The sequence below is a fragment of the Dermacentor silvarum genome, chromosome 6 (assembly GCF_013339745.2).
Source record: "Dermacentor silvarum isolate Dsil-2018 chromosome 6, BIME_Dsil_1.4, whole genome shotgun sequence".
In the NCBI taxonomy this organism is placed as follows: domain Eukaryota; kingdom Metazoa; phylum Arthropoda; class Arachnida; order Ixodida; family Ixodidae; genus Dermacentor; species Dermacentor silvarum.
Genome location: NC_051159.1, coordinates 33085277 through 33108343, shown reverse-complemented (window position 1 = coordinate 33108343; position 23067 = coordinate 33085277). Strand labels below are relative to the sequence as shown.

Here is a 23067-nt window from a genome sequence, read left to right as displayed (position 1 = left end):
ACACTCACACGAGCGATGAAGCATGGTCCTGTCAATAGGGTCTCGCAATAAAATTACTATAGTCGGATACAACTTAAGTCTGCAGCGAAGCCCGTCCACGCCCTCATAAGGTTTAGCAAAAGTCCGAGTCACAAATGACTGAAGTATTTCAGAGCTGTGTAAGAAACACCGGTTTTCTCCGATGTAGAAGTATTTCGTGCAGTTTACAAAATTATGACATCGATTTTATTCTGGAGTTAAAGAGTTGTAAACTTAATACCACATTTTTAGGTAGCAATTTACAAGAATTAGAAATGTAAAGCACAATTTGAATATTGACTTCATTTTATAGGCAAATCTAAATTTTTCTTTTTCAATGCCACAAACATCAAAATTGGTGCAGTGGTTGCCGAGAAAGACGATTTTTCCATTCCCATTTATTTAAATAGGTGTCATCCTAGAGATTAATTTCAAGTGGATACGTCCTGCAAACTCACCAGCTACAATTCGTAAATTGCAACATGGGCCGCAAAGTAATTAATCAGCAGTTAATTAGTGATATTTTGTTCTTTAGTTGAATATTTATTTCGATTTCTGGTGCTAGTAATGTCCGCCTCTTCGGATAATTCACCTCTAGGACAACAATTATGCTATCTGCCACAGGCAATGTTTAAGAATGCCGTAAAACTGAAAAATTATCACCCCGTATGAACGGTAGTTTGTGTGGACTTCTAACACTGGAGTGTAGTCCGCTGTTCTGACTTCTTGCGAAGCAGGCATGCATTACAGGAATAAAGAACTCAGTGCTGTAACTATTTATTACCGTGACAACGGCTTCTTATTTCTGTCTTAAAAGGGTGATTTTATTTAATGAGCTCATTTGCGTGATTCTGTGTGCAGCAAAATACGTCGTGGACATTTTCGCGCATTGGGAACTGCCCGGGCCTACTTCTTCAACCATGATGCATTCACCTTTAGTGCTCAGATTACATACGCGCAAACGCGTTCACACGAATTCCCATTACATTACAAGGCAACGTTGCCTCCCCTAAGCTGGTCATAACCATTTCAGGTCAAGGCAAGGGTGCTGAATGTTCCGTGGAAAGAAAGCAATTTACGCATTGCCATCAACGTTCTTCGTACTTTCTGGGCGGCCGACTGTGGTCAGTAACCCCTTTGAGGTCGCCTGTGGGGATCGCAAAGTGATAGCTTTCGATGCAGATGCATGCAAAAATACATGGCTCTTCCCTCGATACCTGCACCAGTGAGTTCGCGCAACTTTTCCTTCTTTCTTTCTTTCTTTCTTTCGTTCTGCTTGAGCCACCTTCCTTAACGGTCTTTAAATTGCAGGGTCAATGCTATTCGGAAAGCACTTACATGGACCGTCCGCATTGCTCACTGTGAATGAATATATTGTTCGTTTACTTTTATGTTGCTTTCTTTATGTCTGATCTTTGTATTTGTCAGCTTCCGTGTTGCTATCTAGCGTCTACCTTCTTTGAGTCCGGCCTACAAGAGGCAGGCCGGCACAACCCGAGAAAACGCGATTTCATGCTGTGGTGCAACGAGCCTCCTGCACACAACCAGTCAGGCGCTCCATCTTCGCAGTCTTATCTCTGCGACGATAGGAGCGAGCACGAAAATAGCCGGGTCGAGGAAGGACACAGGACAGGTGATCTCCGGGAATTCCCCGTTTTGCGACTCCAACAGCAGTTGTTCCCAGTCATGCCCTGTATCAGGAAGGGAGCGAAGTCTTCGTCCATTTGTCTGGTCTTTATCGCCAGTCTAAATCTGACTACAGTACAACTAACTAAAGGGGACCGAATACAGAGATTTTCATGTTGAAACAGCAAAAAAAAAAAGTAATAAAGGAAAGTGGGTTCATCAGAATATGTGATTTGCTGTGGGCTCATCTGAAGTAAACGCATCGCAGTTTGACGACCTTTTGTGGTGGCAATGACGATATACCAAGCAGGGACATGCTTTTGCCGTAATACTGTTCTGAAAATAATGTAACAGCCATTTATGGCCGGTATTTCCTTTTTGATGCTAATGCCTTTTCGTGCTTTTCGCGCTTGGTCAGTGGTCAGAACGACGGTACGCTCACGCTATCAATCGGATCAGCCGGCCGTGAGCGCTGGATCGATAAGACCAGCACTAGGATAAAGCATAACGCATCGCTACAAAATACCGGCTTGGACTTGATAAGAACTGCCATAGACCGTAAAAATGGAAACAAAACAGCTTTCTACGCCATGTGCGTTCAACTGATGAGGTGCCAAAATTCGCTCATAGAAAAGTATATGTCGCTAAGTTAATGGTCCAAGAATAATCGCTGTTCCCAGGCTACAAAACAAGGAAAAAGGCTGGATGCAGTACCATGGAGTGCTAACTATTTAAACTCGGCAGGCCTGAGCGAGAACTTCATGGGCTACGCGAAACGACGGTGAAGTTACCGTTTGACTGTTTTTAATGCTTCACTCTAATCTGCCCGTTGAATTAACGTATGACAAGACAAAATGACATGATGTTACTTAAACTCTGGCGCTTGATCGTTTCTGTGATAACTTCAACAAACCTTTGCTTGCTGCATAATAATGTCATGATGTTAGGAAACAACAAAAGTGAACACTGAATGTGTATTAAAACTACTCCCGTCCAAGTTATCAGCAAGTAAATCGCAGGAAAAGAAATGTTAGAAAGTGTCCAAAATATATACTTAGCGCGCAATTTTCTTTAGTGCGAGTTGTCAGAAGCTTGGCCTTGGATTGAAAAGTAAACCTTCGGCTCCAGCAGAAGAGGCTTCGAAATTGTGGAGACTGAAACCAGGTCCCGTGCTGGAGGGGAAGCGTGTTTTAACAGCGAAGCTGTTCTTAGTCGACCCTTCGCCGTCTGTCCGGAGTCACGCAGGTCACGTGACAAGGAGAGGATGAGAACCGTGCCGGGGTACGGCAGGCGTGCTGGGGGAGGAGGAGACCAACGAGAGGGCGCGCTGTGCGCAAGGAGGAGAGGCGATAAGAAAAGGTGTTTCTGTGCGGCGCGCGCTTTCGGATAACGCGAAACGCGTAGTGTTGCTGCCGACGCCGCCCGCGTTACCCCGCGTTCGCGGCGAACGTGCTTGGTGTCCGCGACTGCAGCCGATGCCTCCGGCGGCGGCTCGGCAGGTTTCGACCAGAGAACTGGACACTCGTCGAGTAGCGTCGGAAGTCGCTGCCTCTTCTCGCCTCGTAACGTTTGAATATAAGTTGTTGTAGATCTGTGTTTACTTGTGTTTACGCAATTGCATCATGTGCAACACATGCACATGTAACACTCGGTGTAGCTAACACAGCTTCGCTGTTCGACCATTTTCGCGGAGTGGAAGGGCGCAATTATTGTTGATCAAGCTTTCCACAGTCAGCGCCACATGTCTTTCGCTATCCTTCGCGCAGACTATGTGGCATTTACGCCATGGTCATGATATTAGGATAGACACGACTACTGTCATTTCTATGGGGCCTCAATGTTTTCGACGTTATATCGTTCGGAAGCATTTCTTCATACGAATCCGTTTCTCTCGTATATGAACGCTATGCAATTCCACTAGTGCCCTGCCGTGGTGCTGCTACAAATCGCACACTGCCGGTAAAGCCCCGCCGACTTACCTTCGTACAGACGTCCCCATCCGGTGACAACAGCACTGCGACCAACGAAGCTGTCGTTGGTGTCGGGTACGCAGACTGGTATCACGTTGTCTTGGAAGGGCACGGGCTCGTAGAGGCGCAGCAGAGCCAAGTCGTACTCGAAGGTGCTGGCATCGAAGCGCGGGTGCGTGGCCACGATCTGCACGCGCCGCTCCACGTGCGACAGTGGCTCACGCTCACTCTTCAGGTCGTACTCGCCCAGCCGGAGAAGGATGTCAGTGGGCGACACGCTGCGGCGAATCAGAGAGACACTTCAATGATGGAAGGGAAACAGAGCGCAGATGACCAAGGCATGATCCAACTGATTTATTTTAATTGAAATACCCGTAACGGGAGAAGATTTATTCAGCTTACAGTGGCGGACGTCATTTTTCACGTGTCAATAAAAAATAATATAGGTAGAAAGAAACGCCATATCTGCAATGCTGCATATGAATGCACTGAACTAAAAAAAATTACGGCAGAGCTCACCTCACGATGACTGTTGGTGGTAATGCGAATAGCAATCGAGCAATGTAGCGACAGATCATATTCCTGAAGTCTCGTTTATTTAACATGCTTAATGGTAATTATTAGGCTTGCGTTGCTTCGGCTATGTATGCCTCATACTCCGATATGGTCCCACACGCTTGCCAACCTTCGAAGAGTCATGCATAAAAGCCGACGCGCTTGACCAACAGATTAGATTTCGACGATCGGCGACTGTACTCGCCGCTATAATTGTGCTTCGGTGTCGCTTGCTTAATGTGGGCAGATGGCCCAATAAACGGTTGCTTCGTGATTCACAGTCTTGATACTGTGTTCTTCACAGTCACTATAACGTTACAATATATTCACAAACAAATCCCCAAAGACGATTTGCGATGCTCTAGTACGGGAAGCTGTTAATATAGGCCGTGATGAGGGATTAACAAAGACGCAAAAATTAAATACATGCACAACAGCAGCTTATCATAATGAAGTTCTCGAGCAATCTGGATGTCCTCAATAAACGCAGCAATCTTTGCCTGCCGTTGCCGCTGGAATAAGCGACAAGCCGCCTGTGTATAAAATATGCCCACTCCCGTCCACGTCACGGCCTTACAAATTCACGTGAGCAAAACGGTAAAAAAAATGGCAATACCTTTGCTCATTTTCAAGAATCCATATCATTCGTTTACGAAATGTGTTTCTTCAAAAGTGATAAGGCGGCAAAGATCCGATTTTTTCCCGACATCATGCCTGAAATTTATTTTCGCAACGTTACTGTCGCAGGGTAGGGGGTGCTGAAATCAGGCCTTTAGAATGTGAAAAATACTTGTGCATCGGGACCTAATTTGCACCATTTAATGTTCGAGTAGACCATATTACTTCCAATTATTTAATAAGTTTAATATAGCTTGTTGCTGGTGGTCTCTTAGATTGTAAAGTGGTCCAAGTTTCACTTGGTGCATATGTCAGTACCCATCGAATGGTACAGTGTTACTTCGCAGATAAGCTTTACTGAAAAGTATCCTAATTCGTTAACCATCACTTGAGCATGATGCTGGAGCACATTCCCCACCATGGCCATAGTTTCAACATTCACAACACACCACTAAAATTTCGTGAACGCAGCTTTACTGGGAGAAACTGGCTTATGGTTCCTTTGAAAAAAAAAGAAAGAATAAAATAAATAATTATATTCTCAAAAGAAGCGTGCCTAATGAGTACTTGCATAAGCTCAACCTCGATTCATGAGTAATAACTTGAAGGCAAAGATCTACGATTGTCTGATCTGTTATGTAATGCTGTGTTTTAAGTAATGAGAGTGAGAGGAAAGTTTGCATCGAGGTATACCAATTTGTGCAGATTACCAAGTTTCGCTGGATTTATTGTGCGAAATGAGGGCATTGTTATGAAGGACTGCTTACTGGACCACAAGCTCGAATTAAGGGAACCTGAGGTACTTTATACGTGATCTCAATGGAGCTGATCAGTTCTCCCTAATTACAGCGTGGGCCCGACGTCCGAGAGTAGAACACGTGACCTCGTACTCAACCGGGAAACGCCATTGCCTCACTACCCACAGCAGCGGATGTAATGTGAACAGAACGATGCGAGGTTATGTGTACCGAAGTGCTTTCACAAGAAAAGTCATCTACTGCACGCGACGAAGACATCATAGCCTCATTTGCTTTGGCTCCATAAAACCCTATACAACTAACTAGTGACGGAGAGGGTGTGCTTCCACTAGCACACTCATTTGAACTCTGTCGAGTAAGCTAAAGTGCTTACTTGTGAACACAGTGGGCCGCGCTGATGGCCCAATATTCGTTGAGTAGCGCCGCTCCGCACTTGTGCAGGAAGTTGTTTCGCTTGAACTGCCGCAGGGATATCTGAAAGTGCACGAGAAAAAAAAACGATATCACTTACAGCCAATCAATCGATCGATCAATCACAATGAATCACTCTAGTTTCTTATAGTTATTTAACATCCTATTTCTATACAAGCAACAGAGAGAGAGAGAGATAAACAACTTCTATTGAAAACGGCAAGTGTAAGCGGAGTTTATCTCCCCTCCCTTCGATGGTGGCTAGGAGCCCTTGGGTCCTAGCGGCAGCTTCGGCTTGCTTGATGACTTGTAGTTGGTGCTCGCTGTCTGAACTGAGCAGCGCGGTCTCCCACTGCTCCGCGTTCGTATATGTGTTGTTTGACCCCTCCACTATGTTGGGGCAAGCCCAGATTATGTGTCCGAGGTCCGCCCACTGATTGCAGTCCTTTGCATCTATCTGAATAGAGTTCTGCTTAACAATGATTATAAGCGATCGGGTTTGGGAAGGCGTTTGTAATAGGTGCCATGCTGTCGCCTGCTGTTTACTTAATGAGGAGTGTGGTGGAGGGTAATGCTGCCTGCCTAATCGGTAGCGTTTGGTGATTTCATTATATTTGACCATGCGGTCTCTCACCGCAACCGGACCCTGTGTTGTTCCTGCTCCTGCTCGACTCGATAACTCTCGAGCTAGGGTGAGGGAGAGAGAGAAAAACGTTTATTGAGCTCAAATGACGGTGTCTTCTCAGACGTCGGACGGGGTGGTTCCCTGGTTTCGGGATAGGGTGTGTGCGGTTTCGTTGCCCGGGAGGGAGGAGTGGGCGGGCGTCCATATGACATGAACGTGACGCTCCCCGCGAAAGTTACTCATGATCCTTAGCGCCTCTTTCGAGACGCTTCGCTTAGCGAAGTTATGAAGCGCAGTTTTAGAATCACTGATTACGAGCGCCAGCGCTATGGCCGCTTCCTATGCGATTTCCAATTTTCCTGTTTTAATGGTGCCGCTGGCAATCACCACAGAACCTTGTCAAAGGTTGTAGCAGGGGTCTATTTGTTAACACATCTGACTATCAATGCACTAGAAGACAAAGAAAACTAATACAGATATTACAATAACTCTTGTAACGAACATGAGAAAGTTTTTTTTTCTTGATATCACAGGAATTTGTAGCACAAGACATATTTGTAAGATAAATATGTAAAAGTAAACAAGCTGCTTATAAACATAAAGAGAAAGTTTTGCATCCATCCATCCATGTGGACGGCGCGACGGCATGTGATAAAGTGTTTTGAAGTATCGCTGCAACGTAAGAAAACTAACATACATAGTTACTCTTATGTGGAGTAGGTATAGTGGTGAGTATAGCCAACCAATTCGTTTCAAGCAATCATTGTATTCAGAACAGAAACAGACAGCATCCTCTGCAGGCACAATTAAATAAATACATCAGACAGCCAATCGTTGAACACTCACCATCCAAGGCCACTGAGCAAATTTTGTCTGTTCGCCTCCCACAATCCTCGCACTTGGTATTGTCCTCGGCCGGCCGCATACTGGAAAAGTTGATGCAATGAGAATTCGCCGTTGAAATTGCTCACGCTAGGATCCTAATTTCTGTTAGAAGGAAAGGTTAGCGTGAATTTACTTTTCCGAATGTCCTTGTCAGGAGAAATTGTCGTTGGCCCCGTTGTCACCGTAGTCGTTGGCACAGTCGTCGTAGTTGTTGCTTTTGGAAGTGTCGACTGAACCGTCGTTGGCGGCGTGGTTGCCCTCTTTGTTGTCGGCACTTGTGTCGTGGTCTCGCGCTCTTCCGAAACAGTGTAGGTCGGCACCGTGTACTTCCACGTTGTACCAGCTGTTGTCGTGGTTGGAACTGTCGTCTCTTCTGCAGTAGTTGTCGTAGTGCGGCGTGTGGTGAGGGTCGTAAGTATAGGGCCCAGGCGCGTTGTAGTGGTCGTAGCTATCTCGGGCGTATAAGTGGTAGGCGGCTGGGAGGTGGTCGGTCGCGCAGTTGACGGCTGCCGTTGAGTGGTTGTCTGTGGTTGCGTACTAATCTCTTCCTTCGTGGACGTCGCAGTAGTCGTAGCGCTTACCAGTTCGAGTGACGGCGCCTCCGACGAGTCTGGACTGACAGTAACGAAATCTGTTTCCGCGACATCAGTGCCAGTCGTAGCGCTCAAAGTCGTGGCTACGGTGGTAGACGTGGTAGGAGGAACTGGTGTATGCGGAGGAGGTTCTGACGGTAGCGGAGTTGTGTCGGGCACATCTGGCGGCGGCTTCTGCGTCGTAGACAGCTCCGTCATATCGACCCACGAAATCGAAGTAACCATGTCGGTCACCGTGGACCAGTCTGCCATCGACGAGGTCGAAGTGGTCTGGCCGGCGGTTTCACTTTGCGTCGGTGTTGTTGTTTGCTGGCCACTGGCATCGGCCTCGTCAACTACCACCCACGTCTGCTCCGTCGGAACAGACTGTGGAATAGCCATTGTGGTTTCTCGTTCGTTGACGATCCACGTGTGACTCTGTACTGACGTAGTGGATGGCCGCTGCGTAGTGGTCTGTGCTGTTGTAGTGTCGGTAGCTGGAGTTTGTGTGGAAGTTGTGGGCGTCTCCGTAGACATCGTGTAATCATGGGACGTGGTATCGTATGCGGCCGTTTCCGTCGGCTTGCTGCTCGTTTCGACTGGTTGCTCCGTTGTGACTTTTGTCGTTGTCTGAGGAGCAGACTCCGAAGTTTGCCCTATCGTTGTGTCTTCGGGAGTGAGGAATGTACTCGCCACGATTGGTATCCGTGTGGTCGTGACAGGTGCTCGCGTGGTCTGTTTCGTGGTAGTCGTAGTCGGAACGCTAGTTGTGTCCGGTACGCTAGTACTTGACCCGTAATCATTTGGCACTGTTGATGGCGGTTCATCAGGAAGAAATGGCAAAGTAGTTTCGTGAGGCCTCCACGTGATTAGACCCGGCGTAAACGTCGAGAGACCCACAAAGGGTGTAGTCCCCGTAGTGGTTGGCAACGGTGCATGGCTTGGCGTTGTGACAGCGTAGGTAACTGGCTGCGTTGTCTTGGACGACATCTGCGACGTCGTTTTGAGCGTGCTCGTCGGAGGCCGCTTCGTTCTTTTCTTGTAGTCGTCGTCACCCTCATATGGCACCGAGTCAATGCTGTTGGCCGGTTCTGAAGGCATGTCATGTTGTTGCACGACGACCCCAGGCGGTAGTTTGCAACAGCTACCCGTGTAAAAAGAGTCTGTGCAGTATGTGAGGTGGGTGCCGCCTGCGCTGAAACAGTCCCAGGCAAACATGCAGGTGCCTTCTTGGCCAGTTACCCTGTTTTGGCACGGCTTGAGCTTTATGGTGCGCGTAGCGCCTGCAAAGAAAAGAAAAGGAACGTTTTTATAAGCAACGCCTCTATGGTTACGTGTCCCCAATTTTCAGAACGGAAGCAGTCTACTGAGAAAGCTGAGCCACGCCTCCGCAGGTAACTTCGCACACAAACTCATAAACCTCCGGTTACGTACTTTATTTCTGTACGCAGCGTACTCAAGCAACCGGAACACTAGAGATGTCAACATAATAAAGACATTTCGCCGGTACACCCCCCAGACGCGTGCGTAGGAAACGCGGCACGCAGTAAGCTGACGGCTGTCAGCCGGGAACGCGGCCGAACGCGCCCCTACCTGCCTTCCAAAACCAAAATTAATTTAGGCGATGCGGTCCTCCTAGGAAATGCAAGGAGGTCACCGGGGTTGCGAAGGGGTAGCAAATGACAAGCAACTGCTGTGCCCCCCATAACGTCTCGTTCCGCTCAGACATACCGCGGTCCCAGTGGAACACGCGGAGGGAAGAAAGAAGCCATGTCTGGCGGCCTGCTGGCAGGGGAGGAGGGCGCAGCGCCCACAGCACCGCAAACACATTGACCTTCACCCTTGGCGCCGTGCTCACCCAGCCACCCTCACACACACACACGCCTGTGCGAGGCCGCCGAGCGCTCTTGGGAGGAGAGATGGGTTCTCCCTCCTGTGACCTTGCTGGTCGAAATATCGGTTAGAAGAGGAAACGGGTTGGGAGGAGGGGAGAGGGCCAATGGCGGAACCGGCAAACGCGGAAGACTCGTGCGGCAGCGTGCTCCCAGCGTGAAGACGAAGGGAGGAGGAGCGGGCAACCCCCGGCGGCGGCGGCGGCGATGAAAAAGAAGAAACATACAAACTGGGCGAGGGTCGAGCGTCTTCTGCTTCTTTCCCGCAACAGCGCAGGCAGCCAGGCAAAGATGAGTGCAGGACATCCGGTCGTTCACCTTCATCGCGTAGTTATTTTTTTGCTTTTCTTCGCAAATGCCAAGGTCGGTTTTCTAGAGTGCTCACAAGCCGCCGCCGCGTTGCGTTTTACCTCGCCCGGCGGATAAACGGCCTTTGCAGGAGGCTGCTGATCGCTTTGCCTCGGGCTCCTCATCCGAGCAGAGAATCACGAGAAAAAGACGAGCTGGGAGGGAAAGGAGGCTGGCCTCGGGTGGCAATAATCACCTGCCGGGTCGTTCGATTTGCGCTCCGGGATTAACTCTGTTGCTGTTGCTGCTTTCGAAATTGGGCTAAGCAGCGCGGAGACGACGCCCCGGCGCATCGGAGATTTGTCGCCGCCGGGGGGTCTCCTTTTTTGCCATTCTCGACACGACGTTGCACATACATCATGGCTGCTTTTAGGACACGAGGCAATTTGGTGAGGCGCGGTCGCCGATTGCTATTGGTCTTTTGTTGCGTTTCATCGACCCCCCTGGATCGCGTGCGACCATTCTGGCTCCTATACCACCGCGGGCAAGTTCAAGTTCAGGGCCGAAAGCCTGTTGGCTCCTCTGCACACCTAGTAAGAAGCAGGCTAATCGCCTGTAGCGCGTTCCTGCTTTTTCTCTTCTCTCTTTTTTTTTTTAATTTTTGCCGTATTTTCTCGGTTAAGCAGTAAGATGCGCGGATGTGGAGATTACGTATTTTCCTTTCGGTCTTTCGTAGTAGGAGATCGGCTTTTGTTCGGGTGGTTCGAACGCTAAGCAAAACTGGTTTCCGTTTCCACGCAAGATAAAGGTATCGGCCTCGAAAGCAGGATACGATTTGGCCCCGCATTGCTTTCTGCCACTGCGTTCTATTTACGAACTTCCTGAATTTTTTACTGAAAACTGCGTATATGCTGCTCTCGAAAAAGGAAAAAAAATGTCAGGGATTCAGGAACACTGTGTGATTACGCTAGCAGCTTCCCTGCATGGTCAGTCGAATAGTAAGCCGAATGTCCCATTTACATTGATATACGAGCGCGAGATGTTTAAAAATAAGATCTGGTACCAGGAAGCGAGGCGTTCAACCAACATGCCCAACGGGGACGTACCATCGAAAGCTACGGAAATGGGTGAATTGATGTATAGGGTCAAACGTGAGGATATATATATATATATATATATATATATATATATATAGAGAGAGAGAGAGAGAGAGAGAGAGATTTGCTGCCTTCTTTCGGCAGCCGTTACGATGGCGAAACGTTGGTATGCCAACCTTATTACTTTTCGCGAAGCAGTGACTTCTTGTCAAAATGTAAGTCCCAATGAAACGTTACAACGCACACCAGACCGCGTTTTTGTTGCTGATAATCCGATGCAGCTCGTATAGGCTCGTGCGTGGTGTTGCCTCTCTACAAATGCAAGGAGAGACACGTTCGCCTGTAGTCAGTTCTCGGGGTGTGTTGCTCGGTGCGAAACAGTCGGTCAGCGTAGACTGGGCATTTTCCACATCCTGCAGGTTGGATGCTTTACACATCTTTACAGACACTGCTAAAACTCTCGTCAGCAGAATCATTTTGTGCATGTATAGTCGAAAGCAAATAGTGAACGGTACACGTACCGGTACTTTGAGTTATGAGCCTTCCCTGGATGAAACAATAGCTGAATCCGCCACCTGGAGAAGTGCTGCCTGTGTGACTAAGGGGCGTCTTCGCAAAATTTCTTCGAATAGTACATCGAGAAGAAAATGAATGGCCGGAGGCCGTTTGGCAGCCTCAGCTCATCTGTTCATTTCAGACAGGAATGTAGTCTGTGCACGAGCCCTTTTGGGGGTCTTTGGAGCTGTGCAGGGCAGCCAACTTACAGGGATGTGAAGGTTTTGTGGTTTATCGGCACAGCAACACGACTGCGCTGCACTGACTCCCAGTGCAGGCTCCATTCACAGCCTACGAAATCAGACGGCGCGCTACCCAATCTCGGACACCCCGCTCTCATGACCAGTTTCCGAATAAAATTACTAGAGGGAACTTTGGCGCAGCCATGGTTAGCTATAGAACGGGAATCATGGGTAGTAAATAGATTTGTCTAATCGTCCTGCTGGTGGCTTCGGACATTCTTGTGTTATTTATTAAGGTTTAGGTTTCTTTTCTTTTTTTAATTTCTAAGCTATCATGCTCTTTAAAGTACGAAGGCAATAAATCTCTGCACGCGTAGATAATCGTTGTGAATTGTTGCATTTGTAAAGTTATATTTTGTTGAAAATGGTGGATTTCGAGAGTCCCGAAGTCAACTGAAATAAACTTACAAAAAAGAAAGAAAAATGCAGTTCCACTCAACGTGAAAGCTAGGGAAGTGCTGAACAGTGATTCGCCGGTATTTCCCTCGTGTTTTCCGTGTGCTTATCTTGTTTTATCCTGTGTTTATCTTGTGTTTAGCCATCCATCATCCGTTTTGACACCTGTGCTAAGGCACAACTGGTGCGAAACCACCACGCACATGGAGCCAAAGCCTATGCTGATAATAGCTAGAAGTGATTTTAACGAATTTCTGTAATTAATGCACTTAATGCTTGATTATTCCTCTCTTTTAAATTATTCTGAATCATGTTAGTTTATTTTGAACCGGTTCTGATCAATTCTGCGCTTGTTTTGACGCTGTTTTGAGCACTTGTTTTTGAGCGTGATCACGCGCCAGACGCCGACAGCCCGGGCCCCCAAAGTGTTTCGCACTTAAAAACAAGAAAAAAAAAGAAGTTTGGGTAAATGCATGTGCTTACGTCATTCTCATGGTGACTGAACCGCAATACTTGCAGGTCCCGTAGCCACTAACGCCAAATTTTCCTCTAGTGGTTTTTAATAAAACTATGCTCCTGCAAACTTGGCCTCCGAAATTGGGCAGTGCACATCCCCGATCTTGTAGGCCATGCTGCAAGCGTTTTTCTATTGCCCCTTTTGGCATTACTTTATCTGAGCTCTTTCTACAACTTCTTTATCGCCTCGCTGATAACCATCAAGAATGTTATTCACTTTTGCTACTGATCTCCGCTTAATTTTTTTTAACTATCTCAGAAACAATTTGCCCACACGTCAGTTGTTCGCTAATCAAAGTGGTAACAGAAATGACCAGGAAACGTTTGCTCCAGTGATCCTAGTTAAGGGCTAGATCGACCTGAACCATCACGTTCTAGATAAACGAACGTGTGCGCGCTTTCAGATGTGATGTCAATGGCAAGGATGAGAGCCCGTTGATGACAAGCATGTTTGGAATACGATGGCGATAAGCGTTATTACATAAGCATTGAATATTGCGGGGTCTGTACTTTGTTGCGTGCAAAACACGGCCCGGAGCGCGCATGTCCCCTGTCGTCCAATAGATGTCTGTTTGTTCATTTGTTATTTATTTACACACACTGACATCTCCTTTCGAGTCAAAATAGAGGCAAGCATAATAAGTGGTACCACATAGGTAATACATGATAACCACCACAAGGAACAAAAGCTACGATACTTTAGCAACAAAATACGCTTATTAAAATGCAGGCCGATTTAGTGTCTATTCCGCGAATAAGAATACATTTTTCATGAACTACTAACTTTCCGGAAAACCTAATTAGGTTTTGTAGCATTTCTTTGCAGTCAGATGGATAATCCCATTCTTCATGCACCCTCTCTTTCTCGTTGACGTTACAGCTTTCGTCCACGCAAACACTTTGTCACCCGCTTTTCAGTTGACTTGAGCACCGTCTTTCGGGCTTGACTTCTTTACCTGGTCATACAAAAAGCCAGACGGTTCCTTTTTTTTTATGCTTCTTTAAAAGGTTGACGCCTTCTGATTAGCGCACACAGCAGTGCACAACCGATTCTATCGAAACTGGACGCAAAGAAAAAGAAAACGCTCCGTGCACGCAGCCGTGCACCCACTCTGCCTCGATAACCGCGGCGGAAACCGCGCTTTTAAGCAAAAGACGACAGCGTCCGCTCGGCAACTGGGATCACAATGACCCGTGCGTGATCACGTTTCCCAACGTCGTGCAGCCGCATAAAGCCGGCTTTAGCGAACGAGTCGCGAAAGCACGCACGTCGTTCCGCGAGGCTCGTCTACGTCGCCGCCAGGTGACGCGTCGGTCGCACCGCTGCAGCGCCCTCTCCCTGGGCGGCGGCCGACGCCGATCCGTCAGAACTGCGTGACCGAATACGGTAAGAATGCGTGCACCCTCAGTCCTTCGAAGAGGCGCGGAACACGCCCTCTTACGGTACTTACTGGCCAAACCGGAACCTGGACGCCACTCCAGTCCCCCCCCGCTCTTCAACCTCCCTCAGAGCCCCCCACCCCCCTAACCGTCATCTCATCGCAGCTTACTTTTCTTTGCCTCGCGTCGGACGTCTTTGGTGGGACTAGTCGCCGTTGCATGACAGGCGCCTCGGCTGGCGTGTGCTTTGCCCTGTCAGGCGCACCTTGAAAGTCTACCGAGGCTTCCGCTTTCTTTATTTTTCTTAGGTTTTACTGTTTTCCTTTAAACTTGCCTACTGTAACGACTCGAGCAGTAGACGAACAAATAGATGCATTCGCTTATCCGCGACAGAGCTTTCAGAATTGCTTGACTGACTTTTGTGTGTGCATTTGATATTTTCTTCTCGTTTAAGCTATGAGCTACCATGTTTCTTGCGGGACGACACACTGGGCAAGTTAACGGAACATCAATATCTAGCGCTAGACGCTGGGGTAGCGCTCGCATCCAGCTTCGGTTGTCGCCCTGTAATGACAAAGCTAGCAGCGCAACGCGCGGATGCAACCAGGAAATGCTAAGCGACGCCTACGTAAGCTGTATTGTCAACTGGCCTATGCCGAGCTTTATTGCGCTAGCCTTGCTCCGTGAAGTAAAGCATCGTGTAAAAAACAAGAAACAAAAAAGAAATGAACGGTGGAAGCTTGACGCAAACGTCTTAAGTAAAAAAAAAAAGTAAAGGAACGATCTGGTTGCCTTTAATACTCTGAGGAACAACACATTTTGGCACAAGGCCAATTCCTGAGATAACCAGTGCTTGCGGTTTCAGCATTTGTACATTACGATTAAAGTAGCAAACCGCGCTTGCATTATTCTGTAGAAGCGTTATTGCGTTCGAGATATCGGCTCGCACCGATATCTAAGCCTCTTTCGACAGAGCATCCAAAATCTCTATAAAAAATGCAGTCCGTTCCTTACGCAGAATACGGCACTTAAATGATTCATATTCCATCCACGCCTAACGACACGTCGTTTTGATCTTATACGCCTCTTCAGGCGACCTACGTAGAGCAAGCAATATGTCTCAACGCCCCAACTCTACTGGCGCGAATTCGTGAACTCAACCCTCCTTCGACATTAGGTTTGTTTACATGATCTCGACTCGGCCTAGTCGAGTCAGAGATCGGGCTGCATGACCCAGACCGACACAACAGCGTGCACATGCATTTCGCGAAACGGGTCAATAGAGAGGACCTATTCCGGAGACTTCAAGACAACTGACCCCTTCTAGCAGTCGGCACTCACTGAACCCGGTCTGACGCTCCTTCGACTGAGTTTAGAGGAACCCAACAACCGGGTTTCGGCCGGACTCACCACGAGTTTGTCTAAATGCAGCAATTCAGAGTGACAGTGTTACTTCTATAGCACCCCCCCCCCCCCCCCCCCTATTAATGCCTCAACATTGACATCGGAGGTCTCTCGTTCGGAAATCACTCTAACAACCACCCTATTATCGTCGTCTTCCGGTGGTTCATCGCGTGGCCAGCGTAGGACGCTGCGAGACACGCTCTCGAGATACGAGACATGCCTCGAGCATCCATTCCAACGGTGTCCGCTAAATCAAACTTGCTACGCAGACGCACTTGGCGAGTGCCGGTGCGTGCGGTTTACTGCTACGACCAGACTCATTTCCAGCCCACTTTATATGCGGCACGCGAAGAAGGAAAAAATGACGCCCCTCATCGTATAGCCTGCTCGTAATTTCGGCACCATGAATGTATATACTGTTTGCTTTGATGGCATTCGCAGCCGGTTCAATGCTTCCAGTGAGGACACGGCGGAATAGGCAGTCTTCACCGAGCCGAGACGGCTGATAAGGACGACTCGCTCCTGCGGCGGTCATCATTTGCCGCCCGCTCGCGGCTTCCCTCGCGCGGCCGGTCGCAAAACGAATTCACAAAGACAAAAAAAAAAAAAAAAAGAAAGAAAGAAAGGCCCGTCCACCCGGCCCAGACTTCCTGGCAGTGATTAGGAGTGAAAACTACCGGCTTCATGTCTGCCGCAAGATCCTACGGCTTCATTAAGGCAACATTTGTTTTACGTGTGTACTTTTTTGCTTTCTTTCTTTCTTCTGGTTTCAGCAGAAGAGGCAAAAGTGCGTTTGCTGCTCCGTCACCAAAGGGAATGGTAAGATGGCTCGCGTGGCAACCGAAAAATCTCACACGGCCGGCTGTGGATAGAACAAGGGATGTGAGATTTTTGTGCAAGTTTATCGTTCTTCGTTTGTTTGATCCCGTATTTTGTCCCGTAATTTCTATTGGCCGACTTTCATTCACCATCATCAGCCTATATTTATGTCCAGTTATCTTCATTGACTATCTCCAATTATCCCTCTACTTTCATTACCGCCTTTCAAAAAAAAAAAAAAAAAGCGGGAAACAGCCTCTCCGGACCATTCCTCGTATCGTATAGAGCGACCAAAGAAAACTGATGCGTTTACAGGAGACCCGCAGCAGCCCAACTTGTTCACGCGATCGCAGCCGCTCGCACGGATTCGCTGAAGTCACTGGGGTATTGGACCGGGCTAGTTGGTTAGTGGACCGGATCTTGTTAACCAGTGCTAAACCGGACAAAGGACGCGAAAAAAGGGGGGACCTACACAAGAGCAAAGTCCACTTCGGCTCTCGGGTCAACTCGCCGCTGGCGCATTAAGGGGACGCCTCTTCGCAGTCCATTGTCCTCGTTTGCCGGAACGCGAGGCGAGCGTCTAGGGCTTCTTCATTGGTTGAGGTTGCTTATCTGTCCATTCAAGTTGTTCCGACGTAAATGGGGGCACAACGTTGCAAACAGTGAATTCCGTTCGCTCCCTGCCTTCAAGCTTTCCGGACGAAAACCCCGTTTCTAATCGAACTCTCAAAGGGGATACTGCCGTGATGAAGCTTCGTAAACGTGACCTTCGAGATTAAAGTTTTCATTTAGGAAGCTTTTAGGCACAAATGCCGTAATAGAAAACGCGTTCCCAGATATTGAGGTGCAGCCGCGTATTTTTGCCGCTTGGGAAACCTACGTTCAAAAACTTGCAACCTTCTGCGAAATGGAACGTGCGTTCTTTCACGGCCCCACGCGTTGGCTGAATGTCTATGGCGCCCTATGCTGAGCCGCGTGTGCAATTCCTGGCGCCGCGGCGACTCATTCCGACGAAGGCAGACTACAAGAATCCTCGTGTATAGGTGAGAATATTGCGAACGTTAAATAGCAGTTTGCCAAAATTGGTCACGAACACCGGAATTTGGCCTGCCTCCTGGCCAAATTGTGGCTTTGGGACATAAAACGTTATCACGTCTTACACGCAATATGGTACTCCAAACTGCGGAGCTGGCTCTTATTGCCACCCAGTGTTTTGTATGTCATCACCTGCTCGTGTTGCAGACACTCATCAATGCGCGGCCTTTGACGGTTACTTGACCTGACGCTTTCTGCAAGAAGAAATGGAGCTTCGCGAAAACGGTCTGTTTGGACACGAAGTGTTAGTAGTGGCTTGAATGAAAGAATATACGGAAACCAAGGATAAGAGGAAAAAAAATGTGGTTGATCCCTCTTATATAGGAATCGGTATAGAACACGAAAGTGAAACGTGTCTTCACAGAAGTAGTGTAATGTTTATTGCACATTGATATATAATGTCTATTGGTGTTTTGTGGCTAAAGCGCCCTTAGGCGTTGATGCACCCACGCTGACGCCTGTTGGCACGTCTCCTCCATCACGACTACCAATGTCGATGACCATGAGCAACCGTCGTGCATATGGAAGCTGCACTACGCTGCACACGCTAGCACAACGCGAAAGACGAAGCACGTAACTGACACACTAATACAACGCGCAAGACAAAGCACGTAACTGAATCGTCACCGAGTCAAATCAGCGCGTACAGCGCGTCGTAATTGCAGCCTCCGCGATCAACTTCAGAAACATTTTCAGAGCTAATTGTGGAGGCCACGCTCCGCTGTGCTGAGTACGGTGAACGCCACCTAGTAGTGCTTCTGCGAGAACGCGTTGGTAGTGCTTCTTGATGCCAGTCTCAACGGCAGATATGTGATCTATGCATCGTTATGTTTAGATTGGTGCCAGCCAGCCGCTTTGCTCTACAAGTATAAAATTATGATACAGCAACGTCCATCCCGCACACTCTAGTAAGTTGCAAAACCAAACAGGCCAGGGATTATCAGGCCCAACGAATCGTCAAGAAATATTGTAGATGGGTGGCCGACAAATACAAAACACTGTCGCATTATTTCCAGGTCACATGTATCGGAATTATTTCTGTTAGGTGCAAGTGCTTTAAAACTGAAACGTGATTCGCAATGTACCAAAAAGACGCAGATTAGGTCAACTTTGGCAGCAGTGCAGTTAGCGGCACGACAACAAAGACATACCATCAACGACGAAAAACATCGGCATGACGACCACTATGCTCAGCACAAGGGTGGTATTGACGACGACAGCGTTCCATAAACATCGTGCATTTAACCGGTTGCGCTCAAACTCGGTTCCTACGTCATTTACTACCTTGCGTAGTGAGACTATATGTATACGTCAGAAATATAATAAAGGTGTGCTACTCCAAGTGGCATTCTGGGCGCAATACCTATATAGACAACCAATCGACAGATTTATGAACTGATATCTACGATCACCTCACGTGGCTCAACCTGCTCAAGCAGTGGCGGGGCGCTGTAAATGGGGATTACCGTGACACTGATACGGTAAACAGCAGCTCTGCTAGCCTTAGCCTGAAAATCAAAGAAGTCTTAGCAACATTTCATACGCTGGAACATTTCCTTGGCAGAAAAAGGAATTGGTGATCGAATGCCGAAAGGTAATGCCAGCAGATGCAAAGTGGCAGTAAGCATTCCGCACGATTGGGCTGAACACGGGTCATCTCGGTATCTTCATAAACACAGGAACGGATACAATCCAATTCTGAAGCAGAAGCACTTCATACGTCTGCACCGCCACGCACCAATAAGCCTTCACAATGCCATCATTTCCTTCACGATCGTTTCCATGAACAACTTGAACATTTCCTTCGTCGGCTGGCTTCAATTCTACTTTCGTTTTCTCGTGCATGGTTTGGTACTGCGTAATGAATTAATTCTTGTGCATTTCAACAGTCGTCTTTTGTACTTGTTTCCATTACCGACTCGTGCCCATTCACAATCTATACACTTTGGGAATACTGTGCATTCGCAGGGCGTCCCGAGCAGACAGTTCCTTTATCAAACGGTAGCAACCAGCCCTTATCGACATTCGGTTTCGTTTCGTGAACGCGTCGCGGCGGCAAGGCCAAAACCTGAATAACACACCCGCGTCACATGCTTAGCCAGGTCATTCTTTCGGAACGGGGTAAACGCGAACGTGTATGTATACGGATGTCAAGGTGGAGCACGCGTTACAGCTGGAGGAACATCGACGTTCCCAGACCCTGCCGCTTGCTCGACGCCGCGTGTGTAGTCAAGACAGCTGAATTGGTTAGCAGTGGGAAGAATATTTATGCACACTGCTTCTTTTTTTTTTGGCGTGGTTATAAAATGTCAGGCACACCTCGTATTTTTTTCCGTGCTGCCCATAGCCATCCATGCATGATGCCGGCTCGTTCGCAAGTTCAGGGACACTCGCCTCGGTAGAAGGGTAAACAGCGGAGGTCCTTGAAGCTTTCACTTTCTGTGTGTGTGAGTAATTATTTACGCTGTCACGCCTTGTCACTCAACAGTCAACTGCTGAGTCATGTGATCTGACGCAGCGCACGTAGCACCTGCACACCGGCAAGCTGACGTACTGCTTGTCAAGACGTGCTGGCGACTAAATTTTGACGATCACAGTTCGCGACTGATTCGACAAAGTCAGTAATGACAGTGGATATGGCCGACTTGGGTGGCCTGAAATTGATAAAACCATCTTTCGAATCGAAACGTTGATGCCATCAAAACGTGTTGAAATCGGAATTGCTCGTGAACTCAACCGATTGTTTCGATCACGATAAGGTGAACCAAGCTAGAACGAATAATATGCCAGCTGTATGTTGCGAACAGCAGCCAAAGAAATAGCGTTTTGTTTTTGCGGATGTCGCCTACGATGCTGTTCTTGGGGCTAAGGCAAAACATGACGGACTGATGCTAACATTTATTCCAAATAAAGCGCAGCGTTCCGGTCACGCTGACAAAGTGGCTTCGTGCACAATATGAAGCAAAAAAAAAATAAATAAATAAGAAAGAAATGTCTTTCCGTCAAACAGGGAAATATATCCCGACGCTCTTGAAACAAGATGCACGAGTAAACACACGCACGCATGAATGGATGCGAGAATATCTGACCTTCATGAGCAGAGGCCGTGAAAACCAACATGCACACGAGCTCCCAACCATCGAAACAACTTTGCAGCCGTCTAATCACAAGCGAACTCACGGCAGCCGTAGTTCCGAAACACACATACACACATGAAAAAATCCTAAGTGATCGGAAGGCGTCGATACTCTCCACGGAAAGCAACCGCGTAGGACGGTGCCCGTCTCGATCGAGTCAACCACCGCGCACCCTTCAATCAAGCGGGTCGGACATCGCAGGGACAGCTGCTCGTCAGAAATCCTCTCTTCCCGAAGAAGACTGCGCGGCGGCGGCCACTCACCGAAGAGTCTGTGATCCAGGACCCTGAGCGCCAGCGCGGTCCACGTGTGCAGCGAGGCGACGGCGAGCAGCGTCGCGAGCCCGCTTCTCATGGCGACGGCGGCTGGCGAGTCTCTCCTCACCAGGGACCGGAGGCAGGAACGCGTGCGCGCCTGGCCAGGTCGCGGCGCGCCGCTCTCTTCCTCCCCTCATTGGTGGGTGGGTCGCCCTCCCAGCGCTGCTCGCTGCAGCAGCCGCCTGGTGCTGCTGCGCGGCTGCCTGCTGGTCCCCTGCACTGCTGCCGCCTCGCTTCGTGGGAGAGGAGGAGGCAGCCATGACTTTCGCTCTGTGCCGAGTTGCCTGCAGCCCCCCTCCCTCCCCTTCGCACGCCTACAATGCTCATGGCGATGCATATAGGTGCCGCCACCAAGAAAAGGCTTAAGCACCCCCCGAGCCTGTCACCCTCTCCTCCCGCTGCCCTTCGGCGTCTTCAGTCGTCTTACCACACCGTGATGAATGTCTGCCAACGGCAATCCCTGCTTCTTCTGGAGCTTCCACGGTCGGGAATGCTTTAGTGCCGGTGATTGGCAGCGGTAAGCAAAAAAAAAAAAAAAAAGAAAGATAGAAAGCTGGTCCCCAACCTCCGTTCAATATCGCCGTTCGTCGTACTTAAGGAATGAAGCATCGCCGAATGATACGCCCTGGCTGTCATTGCTTAACACTGCCGAAACTGTTTCTGCAGCAGTGCGTGTACACTTATTGTAGCAGATGCGCCGTGTACGCAGTACACCAGCCAAATATGCGGCGTCCGCTTCTGGCTGGTCTTTGTTTCTTTTGTACCTTTTCGCTGGCTGCCATTTGGCTCTCTTATGCGTGTGATCGATCAAGGAGTGTCAGATGCGGCAAGTAGGACAACGACATCGCCGGTGCAACTTTAGTAACGGCGTCTGTTTAAGACAGGACACTCCGGCGGAAGCATGTGCCGGATGTATACAGATTAATTGTTAATTAATTATGGGTTTTACGTGCCAAAACCACGATCTGATTATGAGGCACGCCGTAGTGGGGGACTCCGGAAAATTTCGACCACCTGGGGTTCTTTAACGTGCACCTAAATCTAAGTACACGGGTGTTGTCGCATTTCGCCCCCATCGATATGCGCAGATTAGTTGTGCACGCGCTCGAAGATCACGCATTTGCATGACCAAGCGTGATTCCAGTGTCACCTCCTGCACCTGTTCGCAGGGCGCTATGCCATGGCCATCGGTTCTCCGGAGCAGAATCGCGCCTAAGCAAACAGAACCTCGGCGGTGGCCTAATGCGAGGAGCCTCTGTACTATATCTATTTCAGCATGAGCACGGAGTCCCGTGGCAATTCGGAAATATCAGCGTAGTCTGACAGTGGCGCCGAAAATTTTGCGCATGCTCAGTACACCGTAAAGAAATTATTACATCACGCGGATGACGTCACGTCATCGCGCTCGTCGTCTGTTGCGCCCAGTTGTATCATCGATAAACAAAAGATATTAGCCCCTGGAAAATGTATATGGGGGTGCCTGAAAAGAGGCGTGGTGAAGTGTCAATTTGTTCTACCACAGGAGACTATCTATCCATAAGCATTGTTTGCGAGGAGTTGGAAAATCTGAGAGCAGACAAACTTCGCGCCTGCTGTATACACTTTAATCTCCTGTAGAATTGTAGAAACGGTTCCGGCAGAAGAATGTTTCCCCAAGTATATCGATTCAAATACATGCAGTGGTTAATCCCAGCCAGCAGCTATTAAGTTTGTAATTCGGCCTGAAACCATTTAAAAACACGAATTAAAATAGAGAAAAGGGTCTGTACCTTCCTTCGCGCACCCTGTTTCTCTCCCTCTCTATAAAATTGCATTATGAATGAATTTGCGGGCAGAAATGACAACGAAAAATTATGCTCCATAGTATTTAGCCCCGACCATCAGGTTGAGG

At 48.4% G+C, this 23067-nt stretch overlaps 1 protein-coding gene across 2 annotated transcripts in view; it reads right to left on the bottom strand.

Moving 5' to 3' along the window:
• Positions 1 to 21385, bottom strand: part of LOC119455392 (serine proteinase stubble) — a 29437-nt gene extending 8052 nt beyond the window's left edge. For both annotated transcript variants that reach the window (XR_007467465.1, XM_037716793.2), the window contains exons 1-5: positions 21123 to 21385; positions 7600 to 9321; positions 7428 to 7507; positions 5919 to 6019; positions 3624 to 3892 (exon numbers count right to left, since the gene is read on the bottom strand). Coding sequence is in view for 1 of the 2 variants with exons in the window: in XM_037716793.2 (XP_037572721.1) it covers positions 3624 to 3892; positions 5919 to 6019; positions 7428 to 7507; positions 7600 to 9321; positions 21123 to 21213 (2263 nt within the window). In the remaining variant the exon portion in view is untranslated. The remainder of the gene's footprint in view (positions 1 to 3623; positions 3893 to 5918; positions 6020 to 7427; positions 7508 to 7599; positions 9322 to 21122) is intronic.
• Positions 21386 to 23067: the final 1682 nt, after the last annotated feature.